The following is an 18,412-nucleotide window of genomic DNA, read 5'->3' on the forward strand; positions in this document are numbered from 1 at the left end:
CATGTGATAAGGCAATTACGGATATGAACTGATCTCCTTTGTAAACGACATATTCCCAATATGCTGTATCCTGTGCCAACAATTTACTTCTTGTAGAAAAGCAACAATGTGCACGCGAGATATAATACAAACGTACTATGTGCACTGTCACCATACACGAAACCTAATGAAAAGTGTAAATAGGTCGCTAAGGTAAACACAACGTACACATATGTATTGTGGAAGAAGTGTACCATGCAAGTGGTGAAAATTATGTCTGACAAGGTTTCTTTCATCGAAAAATGGTGTGTGCAGCCAACATCTCTCCAACTCGCTTCTTGCTGACAAACTAAATTGTCTCCCACCGTTTTGGTGTATGTATATGTATATGGTAGACTTCCCACTGGAAAGAAGTGACAGTGACAAACTATGTTGAGTGAAATGCAAATTTCAACGCATTCTACTTAAACAAATGACGCGTGTAGCTGTACGATTAGGGGAAAATAGACTTACCGAGGTAAAAAATATTTAATTTGTACACCGTGAACAATGTTATCTTTCTGACAGCGGCGTCTTGTACTGACAATGAGTGCCTTATACAAAGCCCTTTACATTTCCAGGCCCATATACAGCCTAGTTCATTCTGCCGTCTTTAAAGAAGCTGACTATGATTCCTTCTCACCTCCGGCGGCCTTTTGTTTACGTGGTATCTTCCACACGACCTACAGATAACAACACCAGCGGCATGGAGTGAAGCTGAGAGCTGAGTAAAGAACATCACGACTAATCCTATATTGCTTAACTGGATTATCGGAAAGTGAATAGAGCTCATAGATTAACTCATATTTCTGCAGACTGTCTCTTTCAAACAATCTGGAGATGACATGAATTTCTGTTGGCCGTTGAAATACAACTCCAGCTAGGTTTAACGACGGGGGAACTTTTCCCCAGCGAGATATATATACCAGAATTTAGTCCACTCAACCTAAGTCCCAGTATTTACTGAAGCCAACAGTTCAACAAACATATCTATCATGGCATCTTTACTTGCTAAGAAACTTTTTGATGACGACTCCTTCAATTTCCGCAGCCCACTTAAGCAATGTGATGATGCAGAGGAAGACAATAGCTTTTCCCCAATGATGGATTATTTTTCAACCAAGGGAAGCTCGTCCTTTGTGGCAGAAGACGAAGATTCCAGAGATAGTGGGATAGGCCTCGACGACAGTTTTAGCAACGATGACTGTCCGCTTTCCCTTCTTAGCAGACCTTTTGTACAGCTAAATAAGGTAACAATCACCTATTTTCTTCACCTCATTTCCCAGTTACTTTACTACCTTATTCATTTTTAGTAGTCAGTTCCAGCATTTTCTGTAAAATCATTTTGGATAACAGTATTCATTGCATGATTTTCCAGCACACTGTAGCAATAAATCATAACATTTTTTACGCCGCAGGTGTGCGAAGAAGGGAAAATCCACAGCCAAAACATTCGAAAGCGAAGCCGTTCTCAAAGCGACCAGGATGATTCACCTGTGCAGAAGAGAAAGAGACCCGACGCCATTCCCGAGCCAAGCAAATGTCCACTCAGGCTGTCCAATCTCCATTCGGAACATGAAATTAAAACTGCCCTAGACAGAGGTAATTATCAAATCTCAGCTGAATTTTACTCATATATTTATAATAAACATTACAACCGCCAGTAAGCCTAAATGAAATCTGTCTAGTATATTTGTAAACGTATGCACGTTCATTTCTCCTCGGCAGTGTCGGAAAATCCAGACCTGATCAGTGACGGCAGCATGGCCTACTGTCTGCCAACTGTTCCAGGCAAGCATCAAGATCTCAAGTCCATCACGCCGGAAACTTTGGCGCGGCTTCAAAAGCACGAGTTTGATGACATAGTAGACATAAAATATAAAAATAAAAATCAAATAAACAATTCCTCATTGTGGACTGCAGATATCCCTATGAGTTTCAAGGCGGCCACATCAAAGGAGCTGTCAACTATTACACCAAGGACAGTATTGTGGAAAACCTTATTTCCAAACCAGTCATTACCAGGAGTAGTGCAACGAAAAGAAGCATTCTAATATTTCACTGTGAATTTTCATCCCAAAGAGGTCCAAAAATGTCTCGATTTTTAAGGAGCCAAGACAGACAGATGAACAAGGATCGATATCCGCAGCTGTGTTATCCTGAGATTTACTTACTTCACGGCGGATACAAAAACTTCTTTGAGAAAGAAAAGGTAGGCGCATAAGCATTTTGTTGATATAGGCTTTTGGTAACCAGCAAGACTATATGCAAAAGTAATCACCAGAAACTTTGAGTCCGTGTACTTGGTATTATGCACAGGCACAATTCAGTGATGTTGTTTATTTTTTTCTTTCTAGGAGCTCTGCACGCCACAGACCTATCTGCCGATGCACCATGAAGATTTCAAGAAGGACATGCGAACATTTCGTTGCCAGTCTAAGAGCTGGGCTGGGGAAAAGAAGAGTCGTTCTGCGTTGAGATTATTCCTTTAGGCGTGAAAGTCAGCCATTTCTTATGTTTAAAGGTGGATGTTGACCTCATTCAGTTTAAAAATACATCTGTTTTGTTTTTTACCTGGAATTTCTACTGATTTGTGTACATATGTTCTTTTTGAAATCCTCTCATCTTTGTTTTCTTTCTTTACATATTATCCCAGTGCTGTCGTTTGTGTACGAATCAAATATATGTGCGCCAATAAATGATCCACGTTGAATATTATCTCAGTTTTCTTCCTAGTTTCTGCCATGATGTGGCGTGCCCTATGTGCATGATAACATGACTGTTACATCGTAAACATAAACCTTGAAAAGTTGCGCATGAAACGTAACATTACACAAAGGAAACATTCGAAACTGATATCTAGTGCTGTTGACTTAAACCCTTATTGTACAAACAGGACTGCCATGCCCGGAGCCCAACCCCAAGCTTACTTTAAGTGGCAGTTGTACATAGTGCTTGAAAGGTACGAGTAACGCTTGACACTCATAATGAAAATTATTGCTTGATGAAACAACATGAGATTCTCACGCAGTCGAGTACCAATGATTATGCACAGCATGTGGTACAGTTTCCACACCATTTCGCCTCGCACAACAGGTAGCAGGTTCGCTTCCGTTTTGAACAAAATTTAGCGCTTGATCTGTGTCCACATCTGAATTTAGAAGGATGGAGAGAAAATCCTGAGATTTAAAGTACACCGAGAATTTGTATATGCTGACGTTTCCGAGAACCTATCAAAAGCCATGTGTGGAGTAGTTCCCTTTCTCAAACGTTGGTCTCCCTTAATATGGAAGACGAGTTTAAGCAGAATGTTGACACTCAAGCTGAAATATTTGAAACAAGTGTAAAATTCAAATGCATCCATGCATGTGATAAGGCAATTACGGATATGAACTGATCTCCTTTGTAAACGACATATTCCCAATATGCTGTATCCTGTGCCAACAATTTACTTCTTGTAGAAAAGCAACAATGTGCACGCGAGATATAATACAAACGTACTATGTGCACTGTCACCATACACGAAACCTAATGAAAAGTGTAAATAGGTCGCTAAGGTAAACACAACGTACACATATGTATTGTGGAAGAAGTGTACCATGCAAGTGGTGAAAATTATGTCTGACAAGGTTTCTTTCATCGAAAAATGGTGTGTGCAGCCAACATCTCTCCAACTCGCTTCTTGCTGACAAACTAAATTGTCTCCCACCGTTTTGGTGTATGTATATGTATATGGTAGACTTCCCACTGGAAAGAAGTGACAGTGACAAACTATGTTGAGTGAAATGCAAATTTCAACGCATTCTACTTAAACAAATGACGCGTGTAGCTGTACGATTAGGGGAAAATAGACTTACCGAGGTAAAAAATATTTAATTTGTACACCGTGAACAATGTTATCTTTCTGACAGCGGCGTCTTGTACTGACAATGAGTGCCTTATACAAAGCCCTTTACATTTCCAGGCCCATATACAGCCTAGTTCATTCTGCCGTCTTTAAAGAAGCTGACTATGATTCCTTCTCACCTCCGGCGGCCTTTTGTTTACGTGGTATCTTCCACACGACCTACAGATAACAACACCAGCGGCATGGAGTGAAGCTGAGAGCTGAGTAAAGAACATCACGACTAATCCTATATTGCTTAACTGGATTATCGGAAAGTGAATAGAGCTCATAGATTAACTCATATTTCTGCAGACTGTCTCTTTCAAACAATCTGGAGATGACATGAATTTCTGTTGGCCGTTGAAATACAACTCCAGCTAGGTTTAACGACGGGGGAACTTTTCCCCAGCGAGATATATATACCAGAATTTAGTCCACTCAACCTAAGTCCCAGTATTTACTGAAGCCAACAGTTCAACAAACATATCTATCATGGCATCTTTACTTGCTAAGAAACTTTTTGATGACGACTCCTTCAATTTCCGCAGCCCACTTAAGCAATGTGATGATGCAGAGGAAGACAATAGCTTTTCCCCAATGATGGATTATTTTTCAACCAAGGGAAGCTCGTCCTTTGTGGCAGAAGACGAAGATTCCAGAGATAGTGGGATAGGCCTCGACGACAGTTTTAGCAACGATGACTGTCCGCTTTCCCTTCCTAGCAGACCTTTTGTACAGCTAAATAAGGTAACAATCACCTATTTTCTTCACCTCATTTCCCAGTTACTTTACTACCTTATTCATTTTTAGTAGTCAGTTCCAGCATTTTCTGTAAAATCATTTTGGATAACAGTATTCATTGCATGATTTTCCAGTACACTGTAGCAATAAATCATAACATTTTTTACGCCGCAGGTGTGCCTTTGTAAACGACATATTCCCAATATGCTGTATCCTGTGCCAACAATTTACTTCTTGTAGAAAAGCAACAATGTGCACGCGAGATATAATACAAACGTACTATGTGCACTGTCACCATACACGAAATCTAATGAAAAGTGTAAATAGGTCGCTAAGGTAAACACAACGTACACATATGTATTGTGGAAGAAGTGTACCATGCAAGTGGTGAAAATTATGTCTGACAAGGTTTCTTTCATCGAAAAATGGTGTGTGCAGCCAACATCTCTCCAACTCGCTTCTTGCTGACAAACTAAATTGTCTCCCACCGTTTTGGTGTATGTATATGTATATGGTGGACTTCCCACTGGAAAGAAGTGACAGTGACAAACTATGTTGAGTGAAATGCAAATTTCAACGCATTCTACTTAAACAAATGACGCGTGTAGCTGTACGATTAGGGGAAAATAGACTTACCGAGGTAAAAAATATTTAATTTGTACACCGTGAACAATGTTATCTTTCTGACAGCGGCGTCTTGTACTGACAATGAGTGCCTTATACAAAGCCCTTTACATTTCCAGGCCCATATACAGCCTAGTTCATTCTGCCGTCTTTAAAGAAGCTGACTATGATTCCTTCTCACCTCCGGCGGCCTTTTGTTTACGTGGTATCTTCCACACGACCTACAGATAACAACACCAGCGGCATGGAGTGAAGCTGAGAGCTGAGTAAAGAACATCACGACTAATCCTATATTGCTTAACTGGATTATCGGAAAGTGAATAGAGCTCATAGATTAACTCATATTTCTGCAGACTGTCTCTTTCAAACAATCTGGAGATGACATGAATTTCTGTTGGCCGTTGAAATACAACTCCAGCTAGGTTTAACGACGGGGGAACTTTTCCCCAGCGAGATATATATACCAGAATTTAGTCCACTCAACCTAAGTCCCAGTATTTACTGAAGCCAACAGTTCAACAAACATATCTATCATGGCATCTTTACTTGCTAAGAAACTTTTTGATGACGACTCCTTCAATTTCCGCAGCCCACTTAAGCAATGTGATGATGCAGAGGAAGACAATAGCTTTTCCCCAATGATGGATTATTTTTCAACCAAGGGAAGCTCGTCCTTTGTGGCAGAAGACGAAGATTCCAGAGATAGTGGGATAGGCCTCGACGACAGTTTTAGCAACGATGACTGTCCGCTTTCCCTTCCTAGCAGACCTTTTGTACAGCTAAATAAGGTAACAATCACCTATTTTCTTCACCTCATTTCCCAGTTACTTTACTACCTTATTCATTTTTAGTAGTCAGTTCCAGCATTTTCTGTAAAATCATTTTGGATAACAGTATTCATTGCATGATTTTCCAGTACACTGTGGCAATAAATCATAACATTTTTTACGCCGCAGGTGTGCGAAGAAGGGAAAATCCACAGCCAAAACATTCGAAAGCGAAGCCGTTCTCAAAGCGACCAGGATGATTCACCTGTGCAGAAGAGAAAGAGACCCGACGCCATTCCCGAGCCAAGCAAATGTCCACTCAGGCTGTCCAATCTCCATTCGGAACATGAAATTAAAACTGCCCTAGACAGAGGTAATTATCAAATCTCAGCTGAATTTTACTCATATATTTATAATAAACATTACAACCGCCAGTAAGCCTAAATGAAATCTGTCTAGTATATTTGTAAACGTATGCACGTTCATTTCTCCTCGGCAGTGTCGGAAAATCCAGACCTGATCAGTGACGGCAGCGTGGCCTACTGTCTGCCAACTGTTCCAGGCAAGCATCAAGATCTCAAGTCCATCACGCCGGAAACTTTGGCGCGGCTTCAAAAGCACGAGTTTGATGACATAGTAGACATCAAATATAAAAATAAAAATCAAATAAACAATTCCTCATTGTGGACTGCAGATATCCCTATGAGTTTCAAGGCGGCCACATCAAAGGAGCTGTCAACTATTACACCAAGGACAGTATTGTGGAAAACCTTATTTCCAAACCAGTCATTACCAGGAGTAGTGCAACGAAAAGAAGCATTCTAATATTTCACTGTGAATTTTCATCCCAAAGAGGTCCAAAAATGTCTCGATTTTTAAGGAGCCAAGACAGACAGATGAACAAGGATCGATATCCGCAGCTGTGTTATCCTGAGATTTACTTACTTCACGGCGGATACAAAAACTTCTTTGAGAAAGAAAAGGTAGGCGCATAAGCATTTTGTTGATATAGGCTTTTGGTAACCAGCAAGACTATATGCAAAAGTAATCACCAGAAACTTTGAGTCCGTGTACTTGGTATTATGCACAGGCACAATTCAGTGATGTTGTTTATTTTTTTCTTTCTAGGAGCTCTGCACGCCACAGACCTATCTGCCGATGCACCATGAAGATTTCAAGAAGGACATGCGAACATTTCGTTGCCAGTCTAAGAGCTGGGCTGGGGAAAAGAAGAGTCGTTCTGCGTTGAGATTATTCCTTTAGGCGTGAAAGTCAGCCATTTCTTATGTTTAAAGGTGGATGTTGACCTCATTCAGTTTAAAAATACATCTGTTTTGTTTTTTACCTGGAATTTCTACTGATTTGTGTACATATGATCTTTTTGAAATCCTCTCATCTTTGTTTTCTTTCTTTACATATTATCCCAGTGCTGTCGTTTGTGTACGAATCAAATATATGTGCGCCAATAAATGATCCACGTTGAATATTATCTCAGTTTTCTTCCTAGTTTCTGCCATGATGTGGCGTGCCCTATGTGCATGATAACATGACTGTTACATCGTAAACATAAACCTTGAAAAGTTGCGCATGAAACGTAACATTACACAAAGGAAACATTCGAAACTGATATCTAGTGCTGTTGACTTAAACCCTTATTGTACAAACAGGACTGCCATGCCCGGAGCCCAACCCCAAGCTTACTTTAAGTGGCAGTTGTACATAGTGCTTGAAAGGTACGAGTAACGCTTGACACTCATAATGAAAATTATTGCTTGATGAAACAACATGAGATTCTCACGCAGTCGAGTACCAATGATTATGCACAGCATGTGGTACAGTTTCCACACCATTTCGCCTCGCACAACAGGTAGCAGGTTCGCTTCCGTTTTGAACAAAATTTAGCGCTTGATCTGTGTCCACATCTGAATTTAGAAGGATGGAGAGAAAATCCTGCGATTTAAAGTACACCGAGAATTTGTATATGCTGACGTTTCCGAGAACCTATCAAAAGCCATGTGTGGAGTAGTTCCCTTTCTCAAACGTTGGTCTCCCTTAATATGGAAGACGAGTTTAAGCAGAATGTTGACACTCAAGCTGAAATATTTGAAACAAGTGTAAAATTCAAATGCATCCATGCGTGTGATAAGGCAATTACGGATATGAACTGATCTCCTTTGTAAACGACATATTCCCAATATGCTGTATCCTGTGCCAACAATTTACTTCTTGTAGAAAAGCAACAATGTGCACGCGAGATATAATACAAACGTACTATGTGCACTGTCACCATACACGAAACCTAATGAAAAGTGTAAATAGGTCGCTAAGGTAAACACAACGTACACATATGTATTGTGGAAGAAGTGTACCATGCAAGTGGTGAAAATTATGTCTGACAAGGTTTCTTTCATCGAAAAATGGTGTGTGCAGCCAACATCTCTCCAACTCGCTTCTTGCTGACAAACTAAATTGTCTCCCACCGTTTTGGTGTATGTATATGTATATGGTAGACTTCCCACTGGAAAGAAGTGACAGTGACAAACTATGTTGAGTGAAATGCAAATTTCAACGCATTCTACTTAAACAAATGACGCGTGTAGCTGTACGATTAGGGGAAAATAGACTTACCGAGGTAAAAAATATTTAATTTGTACACCGTGAACAATGTTATCTTTCTGACAGCGGCCTCTTGTACTGACAATGAGTGCCTTATACAAAGCCCTTTACATTTCCAGGCCCATATACAGCCTAGTTCATTCTGCCGTCTTTAAAGAAGCTGACTATGATTCCTTCTCACCTCCGGCGGCCTTTTGTTTACGTGGTATCTTCCACACGACCTACAGATAACAACACCAGCGGCATGGAGTGAAGCTGAGAGCTGAGTAAAGAACATCACGACTAATCCTATATTGCTTAACTGGATTATCGGAAAGTGAATAGAGCTCATAGATTAACTCATATTTCTGCAGACTGTCTCTTTCAAACAATCTGGAGATGACATGAATTTCTGTTGGCCGTTGAAATACAACTCCAGCTAGGTTTAACGACGGGGGAACTTTTCCCCAGCGAGATATATATACCAGAATTTAGTCCACTCAACCTAAGTCCCAGTATTTACTGAAGCCAACAGTTCAACAAACATATCTATCATGGCATCTTTACTTGCTAAGAAACTTTTTGATGACGACTCCTTCAATTTCCGCAGCCCACTTAAGCAATGTGATGATGCAGAGGAAGACAATAGCTTTTCCCCAATGATGGATTATTTTTCAACCAAGGGAAGCTCGTCCTTTGTGGCAGAAGACGAAGATTCCAGAGATAGTGGGATAGGCCTCGACGACAGTTTTAGCAACGATGACTGTCCGCTTTCCCTTCCTAGCAGACCTTTTGTACAGCTAAATAAGGTAACAATCACCTATTTTCTTCACCTCATTTCCCAGTTACTTTACTACCTTATTCATTTTTAGTAGTCAGTTCCAGCATTTTCTGTAAAATCATTTTGGATAACAGTATTCATTGCATGATTTTCCAGTACACTGTAGCAATAAATCATAACATTTTTTACGCCGCAGGTGTGCGAAGAAGGGAAAATCCACAGCCAAAACATTCGAAAGCGAAGCCGTTCTCAAAGCGACCAGGATGATTCACCTGTGCAGAAGAGAAAGAGACCCGACGCCATTCCCGAGCCAAGCAAATGTCCACTCAGGCTGTCCAATCTCCATTCGGAACATGAAATTAAAACTGCCCTAGATAGAGGTAATTATCAAATCTCAGCTGAATTTTACTCATATATTTATAATAAACATTACAACCGCCAGTAAGCCTAAATGAAATCTGTCTAGTATATTTGTAAACGTATGCACGTTCATTTCTCCTCGGCAGTGTCGGAAAATCCAGACCTGATCAGTGACGGCAGCGTGGCCTACTGTCTGCCAACTGTTCCAGGCAAGCATCAAGATCTCAAGTCCATCACGCCGGAAACTTTGGCGCGGCTTCAAAAGCACGAGTTTGATGACATAGTAGACGAATTCCTCATTGTGGACTGCAGATATCCCTATGAGTTTCAAGGCGGCCACATCAAAGGAGCTGTCAACTATTACACCAAGGACAGTATTGTGGAAAACCTTATTTCCAAACCAGTCATTACCAGGAGTAGTGCAACGAAAAGAAGCATTCTAATATTTCACTGTGAATTTTCATCCCAAAGAGGTCCAAAAATGTCTCGATTTTTAAGGAGCCAAGACAGACAGATGAACAAGGATCGATATCCGCAGCTGTGTTATCCCGAGATTTACTTACTTCACGGCGGATACAAAAACTTCTTTGAGAAAGAAAAGGTAGGCGCATAAGCATTTTGTTGATATAGGCTTTTGGTAACCAGCAAGACTATATGCAAAAGTAATCACCAGAAACTTTGAGTCCGTGTACTTGGTATTATGCACAGGCACAATTCAGTGATGTTGTTTATTTTTTTCTTTCTAGGAGCTCTGCACGCCACAGACCTATCTGCCGATGCACCATGAAGATTTCAAGAAGGACATGCGAACATTTCGTTGCCAGTCTAAGGGCTGGGCTGGGGAAAAGAAGAGTCGTTCAGCGTTGAGATTATTCCTTTAGGCGTGAAAGTCAGCCATTTCTTATGTTTAAAGGTGGATGTTGACCTCATTCAGTTTAAAAATACATCTGTTTTGTTTTTTACCTGGAATTTCTACTGATTTGTGTACATATGATCTTTTTGAAATCCTCTCATCTTTGTTTTCTTTCTTTACATATTATCCCAGTGCTGTCGTTTGTGTACGAATCAAATATATGTGCGCCAATAAATGATCCACGTTGAATATTATCTCAGTTTTCTTCCTAGTTTCTGCCATGATGTGGCGTGCCCTATGTGCATGATAACATGACTGTTACATCGTAAACATAAACCTTGAAAAGTTGCGCATGAAACGTAACATTACACAAAGGAAACATTCGAAACTGATATCTAGTGCTGTTGACTTAAACCCTTATTGTACAAACAGGACTGCCATGCCCGGAGCCCAACCCCAAGCTTACTTTAAGTGGCAGTTGTACATAGTGCTTGAAAGGTACGAGTAACGCTTGACACTCATAATGAAAATTATTGCTTGATGAAACAACATGAGATTCTCACGCAGTCGAGTACCAATGATTATGCACAGTATGTGGTACAGTTTCCACACCATTTCGCCTCGCACAACAGGTAGCAGGTTCGCTTCCGTTTTGAACAAAATTTAGCGCTTGATCTGTGTCCACATCTGAATTTAGAAGGATGGAGAGAAAATCCTGCGATTTAAAGTACACCGAGAATTTGTATATGCTGACGTTTCCGAGAACCTATCAAAAGCCATGTGTGGAGTAGTTCCCTTTCTCAAACGTTGGTCTCCCTTAATATGGAAGACGAGTTTAAGCAGAATGTTGACACTCAAGCTGAAATATTTGAAACAAGTGTAAAATTCAAATGCATCCATGCATGTGATAAGGCAATTACGGATATGAACTGATCTCCTTTGTAAACGACATATTCCCAATATGCTGTATCCTGTGCCAACAATTTACTTCTTGTAGAAAAGCAACAATGTGCACGCGAGATATAATACAAACGTACTATGTGCACTGTCACCATACACGAAATCTAATGAAAAGTGTAAATAGGTCGCTAAGGTAAACACAACGTACACATATGTATTGTGGAAGAAGTGTACCATGCAAGTGGTGAAAATTATGTCTGACAAGGTTTCTTTCATCGAAAAATGGTGTGTGCAGCCAACATCTCTCCAACTCGCTTCTTGCTGACAAACTAAATTGTCTCCCACCGTTTTGGTGTATGTATATGTATATGGTAGACTTCCCACTGGAAAGAAGTGACAGTGACAAACTATGTTGAGTGAAATGCAAATTTCAACGCATTCTACTTAAACAAATGACGCGTGTAGCTGTACGATTAGGGGAAAATAGACTTACCGAGGTAAAAAATATTTAATTTGTACACCGTGAACAATGTTATCTTTCTGACAGCGGCGTCTTGTACTGACAATGAGTGCCTTATACAAAGCCTTTTACATTTCCAGGCCCATATACAGCCTAGTTCATTCTGCCGTCTTTAAAGAAGCTGACTATGATTCCTTCTCACCTCCGGCGGCCTTTTGTTTACGTGGTATCTTCCACACGACCTACAGATAACAACACCAGCGGCATGGAGTGAAGCTGAGAGCTGAGTAAAGAACATCACGACTAATCCTATATTGCTTAACTGGATTATCGGAAAGTGAATAGAGCTCATAGATTAACTCATATTTCTGCAGACTGTCTCTTTCAAACAGTCTGGAGATGACATGAATTTCTGTTGGCCGTTGAAATACAACTCCAGCTAGGTTTAACGACGGGGGAACTTTTCCCCAGCGAGATATATATACCAGAATTTAGTCCACTCAACCTAAGTCCCAGTATTTACTGAAACCAACAGTTCAACAAACATATCTATCATGGCATCTTTACTTGCTAAGAAACTTTTTGATGACGACTCCTTCAATTTCCGCAGCCCACTTAAGCAATGTGATGATGCAGAGGAAGACAATAGCTTTTCCCCAATGATGGATTATTTTTCAACCAAGGGAAGCTCGTCCTTTGTGGCAGAAGACGAAGATTCCAGAGATAGTGGGATAGGCCTCGACGACAGTTTTAGCAACGATGACTGTCCGCTTTCCCTTCCTAGCAGACCTTTTGTACAGCTAAATAAGGTAACAATCACCTATTTTCTTCACCTCATTTCCCAGTTACTTTACTACCTTATTCATTTTTAGTAGTCAGTTCCAGCATTTTCTGTAAAATCATTTTGGATAACAGTATTCATTGCATGATTTTCCAGTACACTGTAGCAATAAATCATAACATTTTTTACGCCGCAGGTGTGCGAAGAAGGGAAAATCCACAGCCAAAACATTCGAAAGCGAAGCCGTTCTCAAAGCGACCAGGATGATTCACCTGTGCAGAAGAGAAAGAGACCCGACGCCATTCCCGAGCCAAGCAAATGTCCACTCAGGCTGTCCAATCTCCATTCGGAACATGAAATTAAAACTGCCCTAGACAGAGGTAATTATCAAATCTCAGCTGAATTTTACTCATATATTTATAATAAACATTACAACCGCCAGTAAGCCTAAATGAAATCTGTCTAGTATATTTGTAAACGTATGCACGTTCATTTCTCCTCGGCAGTGTCGGAAAATCCAGACCTGATCAGTGACGGCAGCGTGGCCTACTGTCTGCCAACTGTTCCAGGCAAGCATCAAGATCTCAAGTCCATCACGCCGGAAACTTTGGCGCGGCTTCAAAAGCACGAGTTTGATGACATAGTAGACGAATTCCTCATTGTGGACTGCAGATATCCCTATTAGTTTCAAGGCGGCCACATCAAAGGAGCTGTCAACTATTACACCAAGGACAGTATTGTGGAAAACCTTATTTCCAAACCAGTCATTACCAGGAGTAGTGCAACGAAAAGAAGCATTCTAATATTTCACTGTGAATTTTCATCCCAAAGAGGTCCAAAAATGTCTCGATTTTTAAGGAGCCAAGACAGACAGATGAACAAGGATCGATATCCGCAGCTGTGTTATCCTGAGATTTACTTACTTCACGGCGGATACAAAAACTTCTTTGAGAAAGAAAAGGTAGGCGCATAAGCATTTTGTTGATATAGGCTTTTGGTAACCAGCAAGACTATATGCAAAAGTAATCACCAGAAACTTTGAGTCCGTGTACTTGGTATTATGCACAGGCACAATTCAGTGATGTTGTTTATTTTTTTCTTTCTAGGAGCTCTGCACGCCACAGACCTATCTGCCGATGCACCATGAAGATTTCAAGAAGGACATGCGAACATTTCGTTGCCAGTCTAAGAGCTGGGCTGGGGAAAAGAAGAGTCGTTCTGCGTTGAGATTATTCCTTTAGGCGTGAAAGTCAGCCATTTCTTATGTTTAAAGGTGGATGTTGACCTCATTCAGTTTAAAAATACATCTGTTTTGTTTTTTACCTGGAATTTCTACTGATTTGTGTACATATGATCTTTTTGAAATCCTCTCATCTTTGTTTTCTTTCTTTACATATTATCCCAGTGCTGTCGTTTGTGTACGAATCAAATATATGTGCGCCAATAAATGATCCACGTTGAATATTATCTCAGTTTTCTTCCTAGTTTCTGCCATGATGTGGCGTGCCCTATGTGCATGATAACATGACTGTTACATCGTAAACATAAACCTTGAAAAGTTGCGCATGAAACGTAACATTACACAAAGGAAACATTCGAAACTGATATCTAGTGCTGTTGACTTAAACCCTTATTGTACAAACAGGACTGCCATGCCCGGAGCCCAACCCCAAGCTTACTTTAAGTGGCAGTTGTACATAGTGCTTGAAAGGTACGAGTAACGCTTGACACTCATAATGAAAATTATTGCTTGATGAAACAACATGAGATTCTCACGCAGTCGAGTACCAATGATTATGCACAGCATGTGGTACAGTTTCCACACCATTTCGCCTCGCACAACAGGTAGCAGGTTCGCTTCCGTTTTGAACAAAATTTAGCGCTTGATCTGTGTCCACATCTGAATTTAGAAGGATGGAGAGAAAATCCTGCGATTTAAAGTACACCGAGAATTTGTATATGCTGACGTTTCCGAGAACCTATCAAAAGCCATGTGTGGAGTAGTTCCCTTTCTCAAACGTTGGTCTCCCTTAATATGGAAGACGAGTTTAAGCAGAATGTTGACACTCAAGCTGAAATATTTGAAACAAGTGTAAAATTCAAATGCATCCATGCATGTGATAAGGCAATTACGGATATGAACTGATCTCCTTTGTAAACGACATATTCCCAATATGCTGTATCCTGTGCCAACAATTTACTTCTTGTAGAAAAGCAACAATGTGCACGCGAGATATAATACAAACGTACTATGTGCACTGTCACCATACACGAAACCTAATGAAAAGTGTAAATAGGTCGCTAAGGTAAACACAACGTACACATATGTATTGTGGAAGAAGTGTACCATGCAAGTGGTGAAAATTATGTCTGACAAGGTTTCTTTCATCGAAAAATGGTGTGTGCAGCCAACATCTCTCCAACTCGCTTCTTGCTGACAAACTAAATTGTCTCCCACCGTTTTGGTGTATGTATATGTATATGGTAGACTTCCCACTGGAAAGAAGTGACAGTGACAAACTATGTTGAGTGAAATGCAAATTTCAACGCATTCTACTTAAACAAATGACGCGTGTAGCTGTACGATTAGGGGAAAATAGACTTACCGAGGTAAAAAATATTTAATTTGTACACCGTGAACAATGTTATCTTTCTGACAGCGGCCTCTTGTACTGACAATGAGTGCCTTATACAAAGCCCTTTACATTTCCAGGCCCATATACAGCCTAGTTCATTCTGCCGTCTTTAAAGAAGCTGACTATGATTCCTTCTCACCTCCGGCGGCCTTTTGTTTACGTGGTATCTTCCACACGACCTACAGATAACAACACCAGCGGCATGGAGTGAAGCTGAGAGCTGAGTAAAGAACATCACGACTAATCCTATATTGCTTAACTGGATTATCGGAAAGTGAATAGAGCTCATAGATTAACTCATATTTCTGCAGACTGTCTCTTTCAAACAATCTGGAGATGACATGAATTTCTGTTGGCCGTTGAAATACAACTCCAGCTAGGTTTAACGACGGGGGAACTTTTCCCCAGCGAGATATATATACCAGAATTTAGTCCACTCAACCTAAGTCCCAGTATTTACTGAAGCCAACAGTTCAACAAACATATCTATCATGGCATCTTTACTTGCTAAGAAACTTTTTGATGACGACTCCTTCAATTTCCGCAGCCCACTTAAGCAATATGATGATGCAGAGGAAGACAATAGCTTTTCCCCAATGATGGATTATTTTTCAACCAAGGGAAGCTCGTCCTTTGTGGCAGAAGACGAAGATTCCAGAGATAGTGGGATAGGCCTCGACGACAGTTTTAGCAACGATGACTGTCCGCTTTCCCTTCCTAGCAGACCTTTTGTACAGCTAAATAAGGTAACAATCACCTATTTTCTTCACCTCATTTCCCAGTTACTTTACTACCTTATTCATTTTTAGTAGTCAGTTCCAGCATTTTCTGTAAAATCATTTTGGATAACAGTATTCATTGCATGATTTTCCAGTACACTGTAGCAATAAATCATAACATTTTTTACGCCGCAGGTGTGCGAAGAAGGGAAAATCCACAGCCAAAACATTCGAAAGCGAAGCCGTTCTCAAAGCGACCAGGATGATTCACCTGTGCAGAAGAGAAAGAGACCCGACGCCATTCCCGAGCCAAGCAAATGTCCACTCAGGCTGTCCAATCTCCATTCGGAACATGAAATTAAAACTGCCCTAGACAGAGGTATATATCAAATCTCAGCTGAATTTTACTCATATATTTATAATAAACATTACAACCGCCAGTAAGCCTAAATGAAATCTGTCTAGTATATTTGTAAACGTATGCACGTTCATTTCTCCTCGGCAGTGTCGGAAAATCCAGACCTGATCAGTGACGGCAGCGTGGCCTACTGTCTGCCAACTGTTCCAGGCAAGCATCAAGATCTCAAGTCCATCACGCCGGAAACTTTGGCGCGGCTTCAAAAGCACGAGTTTGATGACATAGTAGACGAATTCCTCATTGTGGACTGCAGATATCCCTATGAGTTTCAAGGCGGCCACATCAAAGGAGCTGTCAACTATTACACCAAGGACAGTATTGTGGAAAACCTTATTTCCAAACCAGTCATTACCAGGAGTAGTGCAACGAAAAGAAGCATTCTAATATTTCACTGTGAATTTTCATCCCAAAGAGGTCCAAAAATGTCTCGATTTTTAAGGAGCCAAGACAGACAGATGAACAAGGATCGATATCCGCAGCTGTGTTATCCTGAGATTTACTTACTTCACGGCGGATACAAAAACTTCTTTGAGAAAGAAAAGGTAGGCGCATAAGCATTTTGTTGATATAGGCTTTTGGTAACCAGCAAGACTATATGCAAAAGTAATCACCAGAAACTTTGAGTGCGTGTACTTGGTATTATGCACAGGCACAATTCAGTGATGTTGTTTATTTTTTTCTTTCTAGGAGCTCTGCACGCCACAGACCTATCTGCCGATGCACCATGAAGATTTCAAGAAGGACATGCGAACATTTCGTTGCCAGTCTAAGAGCTGGGCTGGGGAAAAGAAGAGTCGTTCTGCGTTGAGATTATTCCTTTAGGCGTGAAAGTCAGCCATTTCTTATGTTTAAAGGTGGATGTTGACCTCATTCAGTTTAAAAATACATCTGTTTTGTTTTTTACCTGGAATTTCTACTGATTTGTGTACATATGATCTTTTTGAAATCCTCTCATCTTTGTTTTCTTTCTTTACATATTATCCTAGTGCTGTCGTTTGTGTACGAATCAAATATATGTGCGCCAATAAATGATCCACGTTGAATATTATCTCAGTTTTCTTCCTAGTTTCTGCCATGATGTGGCGTGCCCTATGTGCAAGATAACATGACTGTTACATCGTAAACATAAACCTTGAAAAGTTGCGCATGAAACGTAACATTACACAAAGGAAACATTCGAAACTGATATCTAGTGCTGTTGACTTAAACCCTTATTGTACAAACAGGACTGCCATGCCCGGAGCCCAACCCCAAGCTTACTTTAAGTGGCAGTTGTACATAGTGCTTGAAAGGTACGAGTAACGCTTGACACTCATAATGAAAATTATTGCTTGATGAAACAACATGAGATTCTCACGCAGTCGAGTACCAATGATTATGCACAGTATGTGGTACAGTTTCCACACCATTTCGCCTCACACAACAGGTAGCAGGTTCGCTTCCGTTTTGAACAAAATTTAGCGCTTGATCTGTGTCCACATCTGAATTTAGAAGGATGGAGAGAAAATCCTGCGATTTAAAGTACACCGAGAATTTGTATATGCTGACGTTTCCGAGAACCTATCAAAAGCCATGTGTGGAGTAGTTCCCTTTCTCAAACGTTGGTCTCCCTTAATATGGAAGACGAGTTTAAGCAGAATGTTGACACTCAAGCTGAAATATTTGAAACAAGTGTAAAATTCAAATGCATCCATGCATGTGGTAAGGCAATTACGGATATGAACTGATCTCCTTTGTAAACGACATATTCCCAATATGCTGTATCCTGTGCCAACAATTTACTTCTTGTAGAAAAGCAACAATGTGCACGCGAGATATAATACAAACGTACTATGTGCACTGTCACCATACACGAAACCTAATGAAAAGTGTA

The 18,412-nt window shown here is 40.5% G+C and overlaps 5 protein-coding genes across 5 annotated transcripts; all 5 read left to right on the forward strand.

Annotated features, from left to right (window-relative positions):
• The first annotated feature begins 1,013 nt into the window (after positions 1-1,013).
• Positions 1,014-2,510, forward strand: LOC135467492 (M-phase inducer phosphatase-like). The gene is made up of 5 exons (XM_064745266.1): positions 1,014-1,268; positions 1,437-1,620; positions 1,747-1,895; positions 1,928-2,230; positions 2,376-2,510. Exons 1-5 carry the CDS (start codon positions 1,014-1,016, stop codon positions 2,508-2,510), a joined length of 1,026 nt encoding a protein of 341 aa, XP_064601336.1.
• A 3,292-nt stretch (positions 2,511-5,802) lies between these two features.
• LOC135467493 (M-phase inducer phosphatase-like) lies at positions 5,803-7,299 on the forward strand. Its single transcript, XM_064745267.1, has 5 exons — positions 5,803-6,057; positions 6,226-6,409; positions 6,536-6,684; positions 6,717-7,019; positions 7,165-7,299. Exons 1-5 carry the CDS (start codon positions 5,803-5,805, stop codon positions 7,297-7,299), a joined length of 1,026 nt encoding a protein of 341 aa, XP_064601337.1.
• A 1,886-nt stretch (positions 7,300-9,185) lies between these two features.
• Positions 9,186-10,653, forward strand: LOC135467494 (M-phase inducer phosphatase 1-like). Its single transcript, XM_064745268.1, has 4 exons — positions 9,186-9,440; positions 9,609-9,792; positions 9,919-10,373; positions 10,519-10,653. Exons 1-4 carry the CDS (start codon positions 9,186-9,188, stop codon positions 10,651-10,653), a joined length of 1,029 nt encoding a protein of 342 aa, XP_064601338.1.
• Positions 10,654-12,539: 1,886 nt separating this feature from the next.
• On the forward strand, positions 12,540-14,007 carry LOC135467497 (M-phase inducer phosphatase 1-like). Its single transcript, XM_064745269.1, is given in 4 exon segments — positions 12,540-12,794; positions 12,963-13,146; positions 13,273-13,727; positions 13,873-14,007. Coding segments are annotated over 4 exon segments (1,029 nt in total).
• Positions 14,008-15,893: 1,886 nt separating this feature from the next.
• Positions 15,894-17,361, forward strand: LOC135467498 (M-phase inducer phosphatase 1-like). The gene is made up of 4 exons (XM_064745270.1): positions 15,894-16,148; positions 16,317-16,500; positions 16,627-17,081; positions 17,227-17,361. Exons 1-4 carry the CDS (start codon positions 15,894-15,896, stop codon positions 17,359-17,361), a joined length of 1,029 nt encoding a protein of 342 aa, XP_064601340.1.
• The last annotated feature ends 1,051 nt before the right edge of the window (positions 17,362-18,412 follow it).

Source organism: Liolophura sinensis, chromosome 6, assembly GCF_032854445.1.
Source record: "Liolophura sinensis isolate JHLJ2023 chromosome 6, CUHK_Ljap_v2, whole genome shotgun sequence".
NCBI classification, from domain to species: domain Eukaryota; kingdom Metazoa; phylum Mollusca; class Polyplacophora; order Chitonida; family Chitonidae; genus Liolophura; species Liolophura sinensis.

What these genes read in the sequence shown, in the direction of transcription:
- LOC135467492 (XM_064745266.1), top strand. Translation starts at nt 1,014, where the DNA reads ATGGCATCTTTACTTGCTAAGAAACTTTTTGATGACGACTCCTTCAAT. An exon ending in CTTTTGTACAGCTAAATAAG is followed by an intron (nt 1,269 to 1,436) that starts GTAACAATCACC and finishes TTTACGCCGCAG; the next exon opens with GTGTGCGAAGAAGGGAAAAT. An exon ending in TAAAACTGCCCTAGACAGAG is followed by an intron (nt 1,621 to 1,746) that starts GTAATTATCAAA and finishes TCTCCTCGGCAG; the next exon opens with TGTCGGAAAATCCAGACCTG.
- LOC135467493 (XM_064745267.1), top strand. Translation starts at nt 5,803, where the DNA reads ATGGCATCTTTACTTGCTAAGAAACTTTTTGATGACGACTCCTTCAAT. An exon ending in TAAAACTGCCCTAGACAGAG is followed by an intron (nt 6,410 to 6,535) that starts GTAATTATCAAA and finishes TCTCCTCGGCAG; the next exon opens with TGTCGGAAAATCCAGACCTG. An exon ending in ACTTCTTTGAGAAAGAAAAG is followed by an intron (nt 7,020 to 7,164) that starts GTAGGCGCATAA and finishes TTTTCTTTCTAG; the next exon opens with GAGCTCTGCACGCCACAGAC.
- LOC135467494 (XM_064745268.1), top strand. Translation starts at nt 9,186, where the DNA reads ATGGCATCTTTACTTGCTAAGAAACTTTTTGATGACGACTCCTTCAAT. An exon ending in TAAAACTGCCCTAGATAGAG is followed by an intron (nt 9,793 to 9,918) that starts GTAATTATCAAA and finishes TCTCCTCGGCAG; the next exon opens with TGTCGGAAAATCCAGACCTG. An exon ending in ACTTCTTTGAGAAAGAAAAG is followed by an intron (nt 10,374 to 10,518) that starts GTAGGCGCATAA and finishes TTTTCTTTCTAG; the next exon opens with GAGCTCTGCACGCCACAGAC.
- LOC135467498 (XM_064745270.1), top strand. Translation starts at nt 15,894, where the DNA reads ATGGCATCTTTACTTGCTAAGAAACTTTTTGATGACGACTCCTTCAAT. An exon ending in TAAAACTGCCCTAGACAGAG is followed by an intron (nt 16,501 to 16,626) that starts GTATATATCAAA and finishes TCTCCTCGGCAG; the next exon opens with TGTCGGAAAATCCAGACCTG. An exon ending in ACTTCTTTGAGAAAGAAAAG is followed by an intron (nt 17,082 to 17,226) that starts GTAGGCGCATAA and finishes TTTTCTTTCTAG; the next exon opens with GAGCTCTGCACGCCACAGAC.